The sequence below is a fragment of the Sylvia atricapilla genome, chromosome 3, assembly GCF_009819655.1.
Source record: "Sylvia atricapilla isolate bSylAtr1 chromosome 3, bSylAtr1.pri, whole genome shotgun sequence".
NCBI lineage: Eukaryota > Metazoa > Chordata > Aves > Passeriformes > Sylviidae > Sylvia > Sylvia atricapilla.
In genome coordinates, this window is record NC_089142.1 from 52,009,487 (window position 1) to 52,026,660 (window position 17,174).

General features: G+C 44.7%; 1 protein-coding gene across 1 annotated transcript in view; it reads left to right on the forward strand.

Annotated features, from left to right (window-relative positions):
- Positions 1-5,659: 5,659 nt before the first annotated feature.
- Positions 5,660-17,174, forward strand: part of RNF217 (ring finger protein 217) — a 66,644-nt gene continuing 55,129 nt past the window's right edge. The window contains exon 1 of the mRNA XM_066315343.1: positions 5,660-6,506. Within this exon, the coding sequence (XP_066171440.1) occupies positions 5,871-6,506 (636 nt within the window). The 5' untranslated portion in view covers positions 5,660-5,870. The remainder of the gene's footprint in view (positions 6,507-17,174) is intronic.

Sequence of the window (17,174 nt, forward strand, 5' to 3'; positions counted from 1 at the left end):
TGGCAGTCTGTATGAGGAAATGATTGTGTTTTGTCTGTGATACAGTAGTACCTCAAGCATCAGCCAAGCTCAGGGGATTCACTGGGTCACACAGTGCTGCAGCTGCCAACACTCCTTGTCACACACGGCTTACAGTCTAAATAATGGAGAGAGGCAAAGGGTAAAAGGGGAAACAGAGATATAGCAGTATCTCATCCAAGGTCACACGATTGGTCAGTAACAGAGCTGAGATTAGAAAAGGGGCCTCCCGGGTCCCCACTCCACTGCCCATCCCTGCTCGGCTGGCAAAAGCAGCTCCACTTGTTACAACAGCTTCCTGTGCAGACTTGGTAAGTCTCCATGGAGTCACAAAGCGTGTAATGAGAGTCTCTGCTGATAATAGGGGGGGTTGCTGAATTACAGAGATGAACTTAAGGAAGTCTTCAAAAGCATTCTGAAATTTGGCTTTAAGAAGCAAAGCAACATACTTAAAAAACAGCTAATTTGACTAGCTCTATGTATCTCAATGTCTGGTCAGGTTAATTAGTTAATTTCACTTTTTTTCTGAAACCCTTTTAAATTATTTGCATTGCAAAAAGTCCCTCTAGTACAAAATGAGAAAAGCACAATTTGATAATCCAGTAATAAGGGTAGACAATTGTTTTAACAAATGTTCAACTGCTTTTCAGGCCTGAAGCTAAGAAGGAAAAGATAGCAATTTGCACATCAGAGAATGACTCACAGTATTTTCAAAAACGTAGCTGCTAAGTCTTTATTTTACAAAACATTCTATTTGTGTGTCATTCTGCATAGTTAATTAAAGCAATAACAGCTATAAAATATACTTGCCCTTCAGCAGAATTTACTCTCACTGTGGTGTTGTCAGGTAATCCTGTGGCAAACTATTACTACAAAAATAAATTCAAATTAATATTATTTTTAAAAATGCAGTAATTAAGGATTTTTTTTTCTTTGGGAGTGTCTAAAAATGCTTGATGTAATTTAGAATGGTCTCATGGCTGTAGTGCTGCTGATGGTGGTAAATAACTCCCACTTCCCCAAAATGACTGCATTGCACCCAGGCTGTGCATCGAGGCATTTCATTCCAGATTAATGCTGATAAATGGTTTGGGTGTTGCCTGTTGTTAAGAGAAAAAATGGTGATTGTGGGATACATGAAGTATACCTTGACTCTGGTGTGGTTCTGGGATTAACAGTGAATAAATTCACCTGGTGAAGCAAGCCATGGTTATGAGATTCCCAGCTCAGTTTCTCAGTTTCAGCCTCAAAAACTTAAAAAAATATACTCCTGTTCTGCAAAAAGTAAGTTTCCTGCTTCACTCAAGTGATTCTTTGCATTTGTTGAAGATGAAAGTGATTCCTGATTTATGAACCCACGTGACATAAGGGACAATAATGTGGCAAAAAAATCTAGGAAGAATAAAAGATTTCAGTGATAATGAGGGGGAAGTAATTTCCATCAGTTTAAGTTCCTGGTTGGTCTAGCCCTAAGTGGGAAACTGGATTCATCAATATCTAGAACACAAAGACAGGCATGAGTCTCTCTACAAAGCTGCAGCCGAAATACAGACCTTTGTGACTTTAGGAAGTGAAGATGTGATAGGGAAAAGGATAAACATATTTAAAAATTAGTGATGCAGGCAGAAAAACAAGAAAATAAAAACACTGTTGCAAGTGTCAAAAAAGGACTTTGAAGAAATGTGTAGAATAAATAATTCCAAAACAATTGCCAGAGGGGCAATTAAGGAGGATGCATCAAGGTTCTAAGTGCCCTTTAAAATATAACTTGAGACATTGATAAGATCTGTTTGGAAATACCCATAAATTCTGAAGAAGTATTTTCTCTCCTTAACCCAGATGTGGGCAGCAAGCACATAGGAAGTACAAAGAGTTTGAGATGTTTAAGCAATGTGTAAGATACACAGTTATGTTTTGAAGGTTGTTTCCATAGTGCTAGATAAAAATAATGGCACAGATTGTTTTCAAAATAAATACTGTAACAATTAAACTAGGCACACAGCCATTCTTCCTGATCTAATTAAGATGCTCACAAAAAAATTATTCTAGTGCATGCCTTTTTCTAACCTACACTTTCTGTAAAACATACGTGAATCTTTCACCTCACAAGATGAACAGAAGCCCAAGAATCCCCCTCAAAAAGTAAGTTAGCACCTAATGACCCAGTACCATACTGCCAGTTACTTACTTACTATCTAGAAAAAAGGTTTCGTATCTCCTCAGAGGCTACCAGCATAAACCCAGAAGAATGAAGGTTAATTACTTATCCTAAAAATATTAATTATTTTTAGCAAAAGTAATTTTCAAGAAGTCTCAGGAATTATAGCCTTAGGAAATTAGGTCCTCCTTTCATACACACGGATAGATACATGATACAAACAGCATGGACTGCTTTAGCTCTGCTGTATTGCTGAAAGTATCTAATCAGTTTTGTAATTAATTATAGAACTGCTTTCATGACTGTGTGGAGCAATGAGTTCTGCAGTTTGCCTGTATGCTGCATAGCCCAGTACTTTCTATTGCTGAAGTTTTATTAAGCTTATGCTCTTCAATTAAATGAAAGGAAGGAAGGTAGGAAAGAAAGAACTGAAAGAAAACAAGGATAGAGATTCTCAGGCAATGCTCTGGAAAATTTTACAAATTGGGACAAATGTAATTAATTGATACAATAGCCATCACATGTTCTTTGTTCAGTGTGAATAATTAATAACAATGATAATAAAAAACCCAAAACAATCCCAAATTCGGGCATTACTAGAACAGTGGCAGTCAACTACATTTATTGCTTGAAAATACAAGTGTCTGCCCCGGTTCTAAGCTGTGGAATTTTAAAATCAGGCATGAGTAAAAGGACCAGTCATAAACACATCTATTCAAACCAAATAGTTCAATTTTTCCAACAAAGAAAAATATTTTGGAATTTTCTGTGTTCCCAAAGATAAGCAAATCCACGTTCTAGTGGACAACGTTGGATAGAGCTTTCCAAAACCGGGGAATCTCTCACAGATAATTAATGCCCTGCCAGCTGCTTCTTCATACTTCATTTGCGGAGTTCAAATGTGTGAATCTCTGTGGAGTTTGACTTGGCAGTACATCACAGGCAGAGAAGTGATTTTTCAAGCAACTAGGCTCAGTTCTACACAACTGTGCTCAAACATAACGAAGTTCTTGTAAACCAAACAGTTTGGTGATAAAAAGGTTTATCTGTGTAGGATAATTTATTTTAATCTGTTATTTCATGCAAATCCAGCAGTGCTGCTATCTTTTAAGTATCTTCCATAAGGCTAGACATGCTCTACAGAGTAAAATGTGTGGATCTAAAATCACATTTTAAACCAAGGTTTTAGCATCAGACTCTTTCTGGATGCAAATCTGGCACGTGGTTTCTCGAAATCTGGGAAACAGCCAGCCTAAGACATACCCGGCAGCCTGTCAGTCAGCAGCAGGGCAGCCACTTTGGGAACCACACATTCATCCCTCTACAGATCCCTGCTTCCCAGGCACCCACCCGCACTGCATGGAGCAACAGAGCCAGTACCTCTCACTGACAGCTCCTTCTCTCACCAGCTCTCTGGCAGAATAAGCAAGAGCCATGCAACACAAAATCCTGTTTTGTCAGATTGCTCAGGGTTGGCGGTAGGCTAGGGTGGTCTTTGTGTGAAAATTCTCCCTTAATGTCATTAAAATATGAGTCGGTATAAAGGTACAGTGGGAAAGGCCATCAGTACATACTAGCATGTCACGTTATCTTTACCTCAAGTCTATATTTTTTTCTATATTTCATATTTTTTCAATATGCCTGAGAGAATATATACAGAATATGGCAAAGATTTGTTGCAAAGACTTGGTTGATATGTTCGTCAAAGAGTGGGAGAGTCACCTTAGGGGCTGCTCACCAGGCAGGGCCAGGGCAAATCCCACCATCCCAGATAGAATGGGGGACCCTGGGAGCAGCTGGGCTGGCACATCTGCTCACAAGTCACAGCCAGGACCAGCAGGACCCATGGCTGGGCACAGGCAACTGAACTACCCCTCCTTAGACCACAGGCTGGTAGGGCACAGGTAATTCTGTAACTCTGATTTGCTTCATGCTTCCCCTCAGCTAGGTATGATCATCATTACCATCCCGAATTCCCAAAGGACCCTTCCCCCTGCTGTGCTTTAGCACAGACATTTCCGAACTAACAGTGGAGCAACATTCTGGGTCTTGCAATGATGCTATCTTTCTAGTTTTTACTTTAAGTTCCAAGTTCTTGAGTGGTAGGCTTGTAGGAAATCCTAATGTCTATTTAATCATTAGGAGTTTTACACTTCGTATTTTCAAAGTAAGCTTTGGGATCATAATCCCTGAAGGCTCAAATAAGAAAAGTTATACATATTGTTTAAAAAAATAAATTCCTCTAGATTGTTTTCCTGGAGGGGTAACTAGAGCCTAACATTGCACAAATTCATACCTACCCACTGACTTTCACATCTAATTGGGTCTGCAAGAAATACAGCATTTTCAAGGCGAAGAGCCGCCCAAGCCAGCAGCAGTTGCCGGTTTCTACACAGAGCCTGCGATGCCTCCATTGCCAGCCTTCAGCAGGGCAGGGCAGGCTCCCTGTGCGGCTTTCTGCGAGGCTCAGCTCCTTCCCAGAGTACACATACTCTTCAGCGCCACACAGGAACCTCTAAAGCTGGACTAGCTGCATGCAGTGTCCTAATGCCCTGCACTCTGGGACACTGCAGCTGAGCAGCTGCGCCGCTGAGCACACAGAGCCAGGCAAACGCACGGAGCTGCTCCCTGCACGAGCCTGAGACCACAGCTCACTGGGGTTGAGGGTACAAGATGCAGACAGCCATGATGTCCCTCACTGTCATCTCCCCACTTGCAGACCTCCTCCTGTCGCTCTAGTTAAGCCCAACACTCTGTCGTCTTGAGCAGAGCAACCTCTGAGCAACAGAAAGTTCAGGATGGAAACAGCACAATCCATTTTAAGGTACTCAGTTGCTGCTGCATCAGTTCCGTGACATCTTCCCGACGTGATTAGATAAATGATGACGTCAAGGCCTGGAGCTATCATCCCCAAGCAGAGGCACCGGCATACTGGCCAACTCTTGGAGCAGAATGCGCATACAGCCCCCCTAAGCCCCTTGAGTGCCTGAAGAAGCAAGCACCGTTTTGGACCCGTGTGGATACTCCTGTTGTTAATAGTTTCAATTATTTTTTGTGAGTGCCATTCTATTGCCTTAATCTTAGTGCCCGGCTCTCACAGTGGAGTCGATGATGCTCAGTACCATTATTTTTCCTTCAGGGATGATTTTTAATCGGACGCTCACAATTCACTCAGAGGACGTTACTCTGCGGCCGGGCCGCAGGTACCGGCACAGGGCGGAGGGAACCTGGGCCCCAGGACGACGCCTCGCTGTGCCGCTGCCGGGCGGCGGCGTGCGGGCAGCCACGCCGTGTTTACGGCTGAATGAGGGGCGCAGCCGAGGAGCCGCGTCAGCGCGGGCGGGGCCGGGCCGGGGCGGGCCGGGGGCGGTGACGCGCGGGGCGGGCCGGGGCGGGCCGGGGCGGCGGCGGGGCGCGCTGCCCCGCGGCACCAGGGGAGGCTGCCCGCGTCCTCCCCGGCATGGGGGTCGGGCTCGGGCCGGCACCCCGCGGGCGGCGCTGACCGGAGCGGCTCCCGCCGGTGCCGCCGCTCCCTCCCCCGCGCCCGCAGCCCCTCGGCGGGGAGACCGGGCGGCGGCGGCCGGGCCCCGCCGGCGGGCGGGCAGCGCGGGGCTCGGCGCAGCGGGGCTCGGGACCCGGAAGCAGAAGCGGGGCCGGGAGGCGGCTGGATGGGAAGGAGCGGCGGCGGGCGGCGATGGGGGAGCAGCAGAGCTCGCTGAGCGCCCCGCGGGCGGCCGCCGCGCCGCCGAGCCCGGCCGGGGGCCCGCGGGAGCCCGGCCCGGACGAGCCGCCTTCGCCGCGAGAGGCGGTCCCGGGCGGCGGGGCGGCCGCGCCGGGACGAGGCGGGGAGCTGCCGCCGGCCGCCGCCGGCCCCGAGCGGCGAGGGGCCGAAGAGGAGGCGGAGGCGGCGGCCGGGCCGGAGCAGCCGCCGGGCTCGGGGGAACCGGCGGCCCCGGCGGAGGAGGGGCCGGAGGGAGGCAGCGGCCGCCGCCGCCCCCCCCGGCGGCACGTGTACTGCACCGTCTACTGCGTGGAGAACGACCGGCCGGCGGCGGCCCCCGGCTCCCCCCGCGGCGGCCCGGGCGCCGGGCAGCCCCTGGCGCGGCGCGGGGTGGTGTCGGGCGACGACCCGCTGTCGTCCGGCGGCAGCATCGAGGTGGTGGACTTGTACCTGCTGCCCGAGCCCTTCTCCGGGCTGATCGCCGGAGAGTTCGGGCCGCTGCTGGTGCTGAGCTGCCGCGTGTGCCTGGAGGAGAAGCCCATCAAGCCCCTGTCCTGCTGCAAGAAGGCGGTGTGCGAGGAGTGCCTCCGGCGGTACCTCAGCTCCCAGGTACTTCCTAGCGGGCGCCGCCGGGCTGTGCTGGGGGCGGCTGTGGCCGTACGTCCGGCATTGCGGCGGGCTGAGCGCTGTGCCGGGGCCGGCGAGCCGGGCTGGGCCGTGGGGTGCGGAGCGGCAGCGAGCCTTTCCCGGCCCGTACGGAACGCATTCGGCCGCCACCTGCGTGCGGGCTGCGGGTTCGGCGACCGCTCGTTTCCGAGGCGCTGCTCTGCGCGTTCGTGCGCGGCTGGTCGGACTGGTCACTAGTGCGTTTTCAGGCTCTTCCCCTCTTTACAAGGATTTTCGCTTTGATATGTCAAACTCTTGCTATTACCTGATCGGCGGCACCAGCTTTCTTTCAAGAGGAGGCCAAGTAGTAATAAGGAGCAGAGTTTGGGAGCATTTGCAGCCGCCTCCTAAGCGGCTCCTGGAAGCCGGGGTTTTGTCCACTGCCGCTTGGGCTTGCTGATGTTCGGGCCCTCGGTGCAGCTGCTCGGCCTGCTCCTCGCAGGATACATCGCGTTTGGTGTTATGCCAGTTGTGCAAGACTAAAATAGCGTGTATGTGACTATCGGTGAACAATTGCAGTTAACAGCCGTAAACAGTAACTTCTTTGGAGGAAAAAATTTGAAAACAACTTTTTCATTCTAGGCAGATAGCTGGCATATAGGGTGCTTACGTGTTCGTCACTGTTCTGTCAGTCAAAACTGCTGTTTCAAACCGAAATCAGCCACTTGATAACTAACCTCTGCCTTTGCTAATGGTTTCAGTAGTTAGTTCAGCACCACAGAGTATCTGTTTGTTTCTGCTGCTAGTGTAGTCATACCCTAAACATGAAGAACAATGGGAGAAGTGTGGTGTATGTGGGAAAAACAAAACCTTTGCTTACCACCTTTATGCTTTTATTCAGCAGAAGCTTTTAGGATGTGCTTGGTGGAGATGTGCTAGTTTGGTGGTGGAGTGAATTTTTACACCTGTTGGGGCTTGGTGCTGTGCTGGGGCATTTTGTGCTTCTGCTGAGCTGTGCAAGTAGGGAAGGAATGGATGATTACAGCTACCCCTGCACTCTATAAATAGTTGACAGGCCTCTTCTGACCAGAGTACATTTCACTGCTTGGAAATAGCACGTGTTACCAGAAGTCTAGTACTTGCTCCTCTCTGGACCCTGCTAGCTTATGTAACATTTGCTGGTACTGGTTGCATTTGTTCTAGCTAATAGTAAACTCAATAGCATTTTTATGGTTTAGTTTGGATATATTTAGATAACAGTGAAGGGCTTAACTTGGGAGCCGATGGGTTGGATGGTCAGAGTTATGTTTTGTGTGTTTCCTGTAACACTGAAACTCAGGAACACTTAATGGCCCTTCTTGGGACTTTGTGCACAGAGACTAGAATGATTTGATTGTAGATAAGTGGTAGACTGGAAATTCTGACTAAATTTTTATATTATATTGTCAGTGCACATTTGTGCCACTTTGATATCTTCTACTGAGGTCATTATGTCAGAATACTGACTTTCATTTAAGCTGGAAATTGACAAGTGTTGTGATATCAGGGTGATCTTCCCTGTGTTCTGCAGGTGCTTGCAGTTTACAGTGATGTAATGGAAGTTTCATGATCTGGTATCTAAAGCCATATTGAAGAACTCTTCTGCCTGGTTTAGGCTGGACTCTTGGTGAAGGAAGCGGTAGCTTGGTGGCTGAAATAGCTGGCTGGCCTAAGGAAGCAAGTATATGCTCTGTGAAGTGGGTTTAGCATTGGCCAGGTGTTGGATGTGTATGCAGGGATGCCCTTTCAAGGAAGCCACTACTATTGCTAAGCACCTGCAAAGCTGGTCCCAGCAGCTGTTGAAAGGCACCCATGTGGCACATAGCTAAATGGATACTTCCTCCTGTATGTTAAATGTAGGGCAGGGATACTGATCTTGAGGAGTGAGATTCACAGAGCACTTATGTGTACATGTTGTTACAGATGCTTGTATGACCAGGCAGAATTTTAGTTGCTTGATAAATTTGTTAGGGAAAAATGAAACAAAATGCAATAAATAACAGTCCAATGTGTTCTTCCCTTATCTTCCTTTTTGAAAAGGACAAGAAAATGATATTTCTACAAGAACAAAAAGTGATCTGTCTTTCCTTTGTGCTGTGGAAGGACTCTGTGAGTCATCCTGGGGAGAGAGAAAGGCATCTCCATGTCAGTTATATTAGGAGAATTTCTGGGAAGAATGTGTGAAAAGCCAGTATAGGTTAGAAATCAAGTTACCTTTCATCTTTGAGACTTTACAGTTTTTGTAGGAAATTAAAAAGAAAACTTGTGAGCAGCTCAGAAATAATAAATACTGAAAAAACTGTTTTTGTTTGAAAATTTTAGTAACTCTTTCTTTTGGATATGATCAGCCTGATTTAAGAATGTACCTGAAATTAAACAAAAAACAATTTGAAAACAAAACCCCACACAGCATTGTGCATAGTTTACATCTGGTTTTCTTGTCAGAGAAATAGTAATCTTTTCCCTGACTCTGCATCTCTGGAGGAGTGGTCTCTCATGCTGAAAATTTGGAATATGTTGGCAGAAGTATAGCACTTAAAATAATTCATGTTGCCTTTGATGTCTGTGTGTGTTCTCTCACTGAAGAAAGCTGTATTCTTCACAATGGCTTCATTGTGGTTCCTGAAATTATGTTTAATGGAGTAGCAAGGTAAAAACTCTGTTAATGCACCCTGCTTTCTTCTATGGAAATATATAAGACCATAAGAACTTCTGCCTTCGAGCCCTTTATAGATCAGAAAATCAACTAACGTTTCAGGCATTCATAAAAGGAATGCCAGATGAAAATACTCCAGCTGCAGAGCTTTTGCTCATCATATTACCAGCATGCTGGAAAATGAGAGTAGCATCTGAAGGTCCTTAGAGGTCAAGTCCAGTCTTTCTTATCACTGGCACCTTGCTGCATAATCCCTTTCAAAGATTTAGTGGCTGGAGCAGAAGCTTAGCAGGCAAGCCTGGAATGCACAGGCTGATCTGGAGCCTGACTTTGGGAAATTGTGTGACTTTTCTTCTGCCTCAATTCAGCTATTCTGTCTCAAATCCTGATAGTCATGGAGCTCTCGGGGCTCTTCAGGGTCTGACTATCACCAGTTGATCTACCATTCACAAAAGAATTCTGTGGCTATTTGTTTGGACTCAAAGAAATTGATGAAATAGTAATTGATAGGTGTGGGTGATAGGTTATCATGGAAGAAGCTGTGGGTTTTGCAGCTCAGGATGTGGTGTGGTGTCTTTCACAGCTCAGGGTCTAGTGTGGATCCCACAGAGCCTGAGTCAGGTCCCAGCAAGCCCTGTCTCCAGGAACTGATGCAGCCCAGAGCTGTTGTTTGCTATGCTTAATGGGTGAGGTTGAAGTCTCCCTCCATAGACTCTCATGTCTGTGTTGAGTGAGGTTGGCATCAAAAGTGTGGAAGAACCATTTCTTATTCATCTGGGAGCTGTGGGTTTCTGCACTCTGTCAACCCAACATACAAGCTTGGGACAGGGAAGCAAGAACCAGGACACTTAATCTCACAGGTGTAATATTACATCCGTATCTCCTTAACTTCCTATCTTTCCCTCCATTAAACATGGCACCAAAGCCAGGTTGTTTCAGAAACTGTGCATACTGAGGTTTGCTAAACAAGTGATTCACTTCCCAGCTACTCTGGGCTGCTTGTATTTTTACATCAGAGGGAGCATTTCACTTTTCCTATAAAATGGCTGCAAAAGTTTTACAGAAACGTCAGTGCCTGCTGTTTCTATATGCAAACAGGGAAACTTGATAATCCAGTTTTGATCCTGTGCACATTAGTGATGCTTTATTGTGTAAATCTTGTAACTCTGTTGAAGTAGTCATTCTTACAGAAAAAGACTTTGGGTTAGTTAATTTAAAAACCATACCCTGTTCTTCATCAGATTTTATGGTGCTTTAATTATAGGAACTCTAATGAGATTAGTAGCCCTGAGTAAATCGGAAGGGATGGTTGGGGGTGGGGAGGGACTGCATCTGACAGTGTTTTGTGCACGGTTAGCTTTGGTGGGACGAGAATCCTGCTTTCTTCTGAGCATGAAATGTGGAGATACCCTTCCTCTGCTCAGGACCTCAGTCTTTCTCTCCGTATGACCTGAGATCTTGCTTTTGACCCTTTATTTTTCTGTGCATAATTTCTATCTGAAAGAGCTGGAGAAAAAAAGCTGCTGACTCTTACAGTTGGGATTTTTGTGGGGAATGTGATTATAAAGCTGCATAGTGAAGAGGAAAACTTAGAAGCAGTCTGCCTCACATAAAACTAGTACTGGCTTGGAGCTGGAGGGCCTTGACACCTGTGTCTCGTCAGGTGTCTGATGGTATCATATAAATGATACATCTTCAAAGCTGTAGTCTGCTGATGAAAACCAGCCAGCAGAAATGTAGGCACCAAGTGCTGAATCATCTGATGGTTAATGAGCTGCTTGTGCCCTGAGTCAAACCAGAGCTCAGAAAGGCCACTGTCATTCAGTGCAGAAGCAGCTCTGTGTTTGCAAGGGTAATTAATCTAAAACCTTGCTCCACCACCAGCTACTGAGTTTCTGGGACGGCTGCAAACTGCCTACCTGGAGGTGATGGCCGGGTGAGCCATCACCCCTCCAGCTGACATTGCAGGGATGCAGAACTTTCCAAAAGAAGAGATGTGCAGGAGGAGAAAATAACCTGCTGGTTTACAGGCTTTCTAAACCAAATCAGCAGCCTCAGCCAGTGTAAGCTGGCTGTGTTCCCAAGGAGGAGAAGAAGGCTGATAGACTTGATCCATCAGATGCCTGTAAGCTGCGGGAGCACCTGAACTACTCATTCATTTTCAGCAACAGCTTCTGAATGTCTGTTGCGTTCTCCTAATATGTTGTATGCAGTGCCAGTGTCAAAATACTGCTGCATAGGCAGATGTCACAGTTCAGGATGATAGCCAAGTGCATCTGAGATTGTAAGAGTTAGTCTTTCAAGTTGACAAGTACATGGCAGACTTTTAGTCCATCTTGAATGCTTCTTGGTGAATCCAGTTTGTGCCAAAACTAAAGTTTGGAACAGTTTACAAAATCCAGCATTGATGAAAATGCCTTGAAATTAATTTTAATGAAAACTAGTTTTGAGCAATGTTCTTGAATTATAGTACTGCCTAGTTATCCTAGTGTGTGCAGGTCTAGGTGCTCTGTCAGGATGTGAGCACTGCCCGTGGTGTGTTTGTTCCCTGTGCAGAAGTAGCTTCAAGCTTACTCTACATGGCTAGCTATGACTTCCTCTTGTTTGGATAAGTCTTTGCCAGGGGTAGAGCTGTCCTTTCTTAGCCATAGTGTTAAGAGAGTGGCTGTTCTTTCAGTTAAGAACATTTTCAGTAAAACTCTGCAGAAAAAGGCCTGAGTTCCTGAGGGGAGGATAAATAGGATCATGAAATTGTTAACGTTGGTAGTGAGTGGTAAGGGTAAATGGTGGGTGCTACAGTGATACCATGGGTTCGCTGATGTTGACAGTAAAGTTGATTTTGAAGTGTAAAGTCCTATGAATGGGAAATTGCTGCAGGAGATGGAGAACCAGTTTTGATTCAGCTGAAGTTGAAACCTAATTTTGAAAATGTGTGATTTCTGTGAAACAGAAGCCCTCCTTGTCAGCTGTGTCTCACAGCCATTGTGTTGCACCTCGCTGGTCTGTGGGTGGTGTTGGCCCTGGGGACCACAGACAGGCTGAGCCATCAGGAGATCATCTGCTGCATGCCTTCACTCCCACTGCTCCCACCAGCTGTTCACAGGGGCTACCAGGCACAGGTGTGGAATCAGTGCAGGGAATGTAAAATTAAATTAGGTGAAAACTGAATTGTTGGTGTTTAGTTGCCCAAACAAAAAGAAATTAAGTAGTTAAATGAGGGTTGGGAAGGCCTTCAGCTCACCTCTGCCCCATTCCTGCTTCTCCACCCAGAACAACTGTTCTTCCAACTGCTCTGGGGCCTCTTGGCCCTTCATTCCTCTTTTCTTCTTGTACAAATATCTTGCTTCCTGCTGTCTAAACCAGCCAGGCTTGAGGAAAGTATGTATTTAAAATGGCCAGGATGTCAGTACATTGTCAAAATGATTAAGAATTGTAAGGGATGTAATTTCTTTAAAAGAATTCAAACTGGAAGCTTTCCCCTGAAGAAGGGCATAACTTACCCACCCAGGTTTATCTGTCTTTCTGAATGCTTTATCTGCTTGTGCATATGTTTCTCTTGCTCCTTTTTTTAAAGTACTTTCTTGATGAATTATATTTTTAAAGTAACAAAGTCCTTGCCTATAGGATTTTATTAGCCAAATGCTACTTTTTCTTTACTATAAGAAGTGACAAATCTGCCTAGTGGTGAAGAGGCTATTTAATTTCTGAGTCCATTTTTAAGTTCTTGAAAGAATTTTGGTAAGGCAAAGAAATACATTTTACTTGGAAGCTAAACGTTAGGATGAAAAATTCAAGACTTTACTCAGAAGAAAAAAAATCTATGTATTTCAGTGCAGAAGGTCAGAAATTTAACAGTAGATTAGGCCAGGTTTGGAATTAAACCTGAAATTACTTAGATTCCGTGTTCAAGTCCACATTTACTTTAGATGTTACCTCACTGCTTTGATTTGAGATTGATGTGTATTTTCATTGACAGGCTTGTTGGGATGTGCTGTTGCTCTCTTTATTTAATTGTTAGGAAGGCTGTTCCGTTTCTGGGTTAGAATTCCATGAAAAGGTAAGGAAATTTCCAAGTCTGTCACACTTCCATTTCCTTATGAGCTTGCTAAGTAGACTGCAGAGCACTTACTTTCCCCAGTGATGTTTTTATTAAGGACAGCACGAAATATATAAGATTTTGTACTGGAAGATAGAAGGGGCAAAATTTTCTCAAGCTTAGTCATCCTGATGTGATTGTGTACTGTTTTCTACCAAGATGATCTGAATGGCAGCAAAAGCAGGTGCCTCTCTACTTGGTTTGGCTTCCTGATTTTGTAGGAATGGTGATATATCAGCTTGGGGGTGTGGGACGGGGATCTGAGTGACTCTGTCCCTGTAGCTTGTAGGAAAGGGAAGTCCTATCCAAACTGTTTCAGCTGTGACATGGCTCTGTGGGGTTGCTCACACAATACAAGGAAGGAAGAAAAGGGAGAAGATTGCTGGGATGGGAAGGGCATGATGATCGTGTAGGAATTGGTTTGCTCCAGAAGGTGGACTTGCTCAGGGTAAGCTTTAATAAAACAAAAGGGAATTGTGAAGACTGGTGGCCTCCATGTAGGGTAGATCCTTGGTCTCTATTTAAAGCTGCAGGGGAGTACTGGTCAGTTACTTTGGTAAGTAGTGGCCAGAAAGTGAAATGGGACTAGCTCTTTTTCTGGTTTCCTGTTGGATGGAGGCAGGCAGGAAATAAATCTAGCCTTAAAAAAGAAAAAAAAAAAAATAGTAAGGATTCTAAACACAGTTTAAAGTGTACAACTTCCAGGAAAATAATGGGTTAGTGTTTTACTGAGCTGCTGGAAGACCTTTATACTCTGTTGGCAGCAGGGTGGGTGGAGTAGACAGGTAAAGCATCCCATCTGTGACGCAATTACAGAGTGCCTGTGTGGTGCTACTCTCTTGAAGAAACAAAAAGAAGTCCTTCACTATAGTCAGTACCATTGCTGGCAGGGGGCAAAGAGCTGATGGGGAAGGGCTTCTTAACCTTTCAGCCATTTTAATGTTGCTCACTATGAGAGTGTTAGCTGGGGAGAGGACATCTTATGCCTTTCCATGCCAGTGCACCTGTGCAGTGCCAGGTGAAATTTGTCCACTTAGAAGTCTCACAGGAGCGGGCATATAAATTGCTCAGTGCTTTTTCACATGTATGTACAGTTCAACTGTGCAATAGCTTGGAAACTCTGTTTAGTTAACTTTGCGGCATTAGTGTGCAGGTTAAAAATGGGGAAGAATGTGCAACTTTAAAGTTTTTTGGAAGGGATGGATCTGCAAAAAAAGCAAAGATAGCCCACAGTATTTAGATGCCTAGTGTTGCCTACCAATTAGAAAATGCATGTTAGTGTGGTTTTTTGTGATTAACTAATCCATATGGAGGTTAGGACAGAAAATAAGTTGTGAAACACTGGAGTTCAGTCTAAGTGTTGTTGCTGATAGATATTGATGCATATTGCCATATACTGGTCCACCTGGACTTCAAAGTGGCCAAAGTGAAATACAGTACTAAAGTCTGGATATTTCAAAGTTACCAATTACCTGGTGGTCCCTCTTACATAAGAGCAGTGGAAATCAGGCAGACTCAGAAATTTTCACTCATTTGTGCAATGGAAAATAAGTTCAGCCTTGCTTTTGTCGTATTTCTCAGTAATACTTCAAGAGTAATTTTCAAACTTCTGAAGATACCCAATCTTTCAAGACATTATTTGGAGTTCTAACTTTATTTTACATTACTAGCATCTTCCCAGTCAGTAAGATATAAATCTTCCTTGTGGTGAGTTGCAGCTGTTACTGATGGACATCGCTGAGTGCTTTTGTCTCAGCAAAGTAGGTATTTCATGTCAAGGCTTGATTTGTTGTTCTTTCAGTGAAAGCAACTCATCAAATCCTACCTGAATTATCCCAGAGTGTAATGCTTCATGAGAACCTCACCCAAGCCATGACAGGTAGTCAGACAAGGCCAGGCTATCACTTCTGGTAAATTAAGGATCTAGAATGAGTTCTGGATCTCCTTCTGTTTTCTCTCCATGTCAAGAAAAGGAGACTTGTCTAAAGCTGATGATATACAGTGATTTTAGCTAGCAGTGCTGCTTACCCCAGTCTGTTGTGCTGCTATTTGTGCATCATTTGATCAATCATCAAAAAGAAAGATCTGGTTTAAAAAGTAGCCTTTCACAGTCATTTTTTGCCTCTTTTATTCTTACCCAGTTTCTAATTGTGTTATGCACAATATACAAATGTTTATTTCACCACAAGGGGGTACTGAATGTAGTGCTAAGCCAAGTGGTTTATTTTGGCAACTGTGGCTGTTTGTCAAACCAAAAATTTGAAAATGACATGTGGACAGAGATGACAGGTGGGAGTTTTCATTGGAGCTCAATGAAATCAAAACTGCGGTTTGGTCCTTTTGCTGCATCATTTCCTCTTTCACAATCCAGACGGAATTTACAGCTTACCTGGCGCCTGAAGGTGCATCTGCACCCACAGCTCTTGGACAGGCAGGGTCCAGGGAGTTACTCCAAGCTGCTCACAGCACTGAGGTGCCCAGTCAAGCCCAGGCTGGTACCCACTGGTCCTGTCTCTGCTGCCTGTGGCATCATTAAATATGAGCTTTCAACTAGCTGGATTCTAAAGCATCCTTGTGTGTTTTGTAACATAGATTATTCCAAAGATAGTCTTGCAAGTAAAGTTTTTTGTGTGAATATTGTTGCAGATGAGGAACCTCTCTTTTATCTTGCGTGTTTCAACAGCTTTAGTTTGCTGCAGCCAGGCAATGCCTAGTATGATGGTTATTTTCTTGAGAGATTTTTTTTTCTGCTTCACAGAGCTCTCAAAGGAGGTTTCTTCTTGTTCCTAATCTGTTTGAATAACAAGTGAAGAGATACAGAACTTAAAATTATAGAAGAATTTGGAGGTCTTGTTGTGTGGTCTATGTTGTGTTATAGTGGGGGTTTTTTGGTGGGTGTGGATAGGGGTATTAGGGCTTTTGTTTGTTTGTTTCTGCAAAGACACAAAATGCACGTTGGTATTGAGTATGACATTTAAAAACATACAACAGAGCAAGGTATGGCATTGTCGTGGAAGAACTGGTATGCATAATTAGATTTTGATAGCGAAGGCTCTTTTGAGCTTGGTCATACAGTCTCTTGGTGTAAGTAAAAAGCCTTACATTTCTCTCAAAGAAGACAACCAGAATAATCACTATTCCAGCATATTCTTTCCACTCTAATTGATATTTTATGTTTCTGTAGGTGTACTGATTTTGACCCATAACAATTTTAAGCCTCTTTTTAAAATTAATGTAGATTTTAAGAAAAGTTCTAGCATGTGCACTGGACTATGACTACAGCTTTCACAGGCTAGAAGCATGTTTTTTTATTGAGAAGCTTTGAGATGTTTGGAGAAAGGAGAGGAGAGCAGGAGGGTCCCATTTCATTGCATCAGTAATGAACTGGCACCAGATGATAAGTTTTCTGATACTAGCTTATCAATTTGCTTCTATATTGAGTTTCCATGTAGTAGAATTTTATCTATCCTTATGGTGAAAAGAAGGAGCAAGGAAGAGGGTTTTGATTTTTTTCAAGTATGAGCTTGTCCAGCTGTTGGATTGTTCGTAGGAGACAGCAGTTCTGGGTGAATGGTGGCAGGTGATGCAAATGGCTGATAATGATGAAATCATTAAAAACCTGGATGCAATTTGAGTCTCTAGTACAGAGGAGAGAGCAGTGAGGCACTTGTATCTGGTGAGGCTTAGTTTGGAATCTCTGGTGTAGGTGGTTGATGCTGGCCAGTGGCCAGACACCCACCAAAGGCTCTCTCTGTCTCACCTCCACAGTTGAACAGGAGAGAGAAAGTATGAGGGGTTCATGGGTTGAGGTGAAGGACTGAGAGAGATCACTCATCAAATATCATAATGGGAAAAACTGAATCCAGCTAGAGGTATTAAT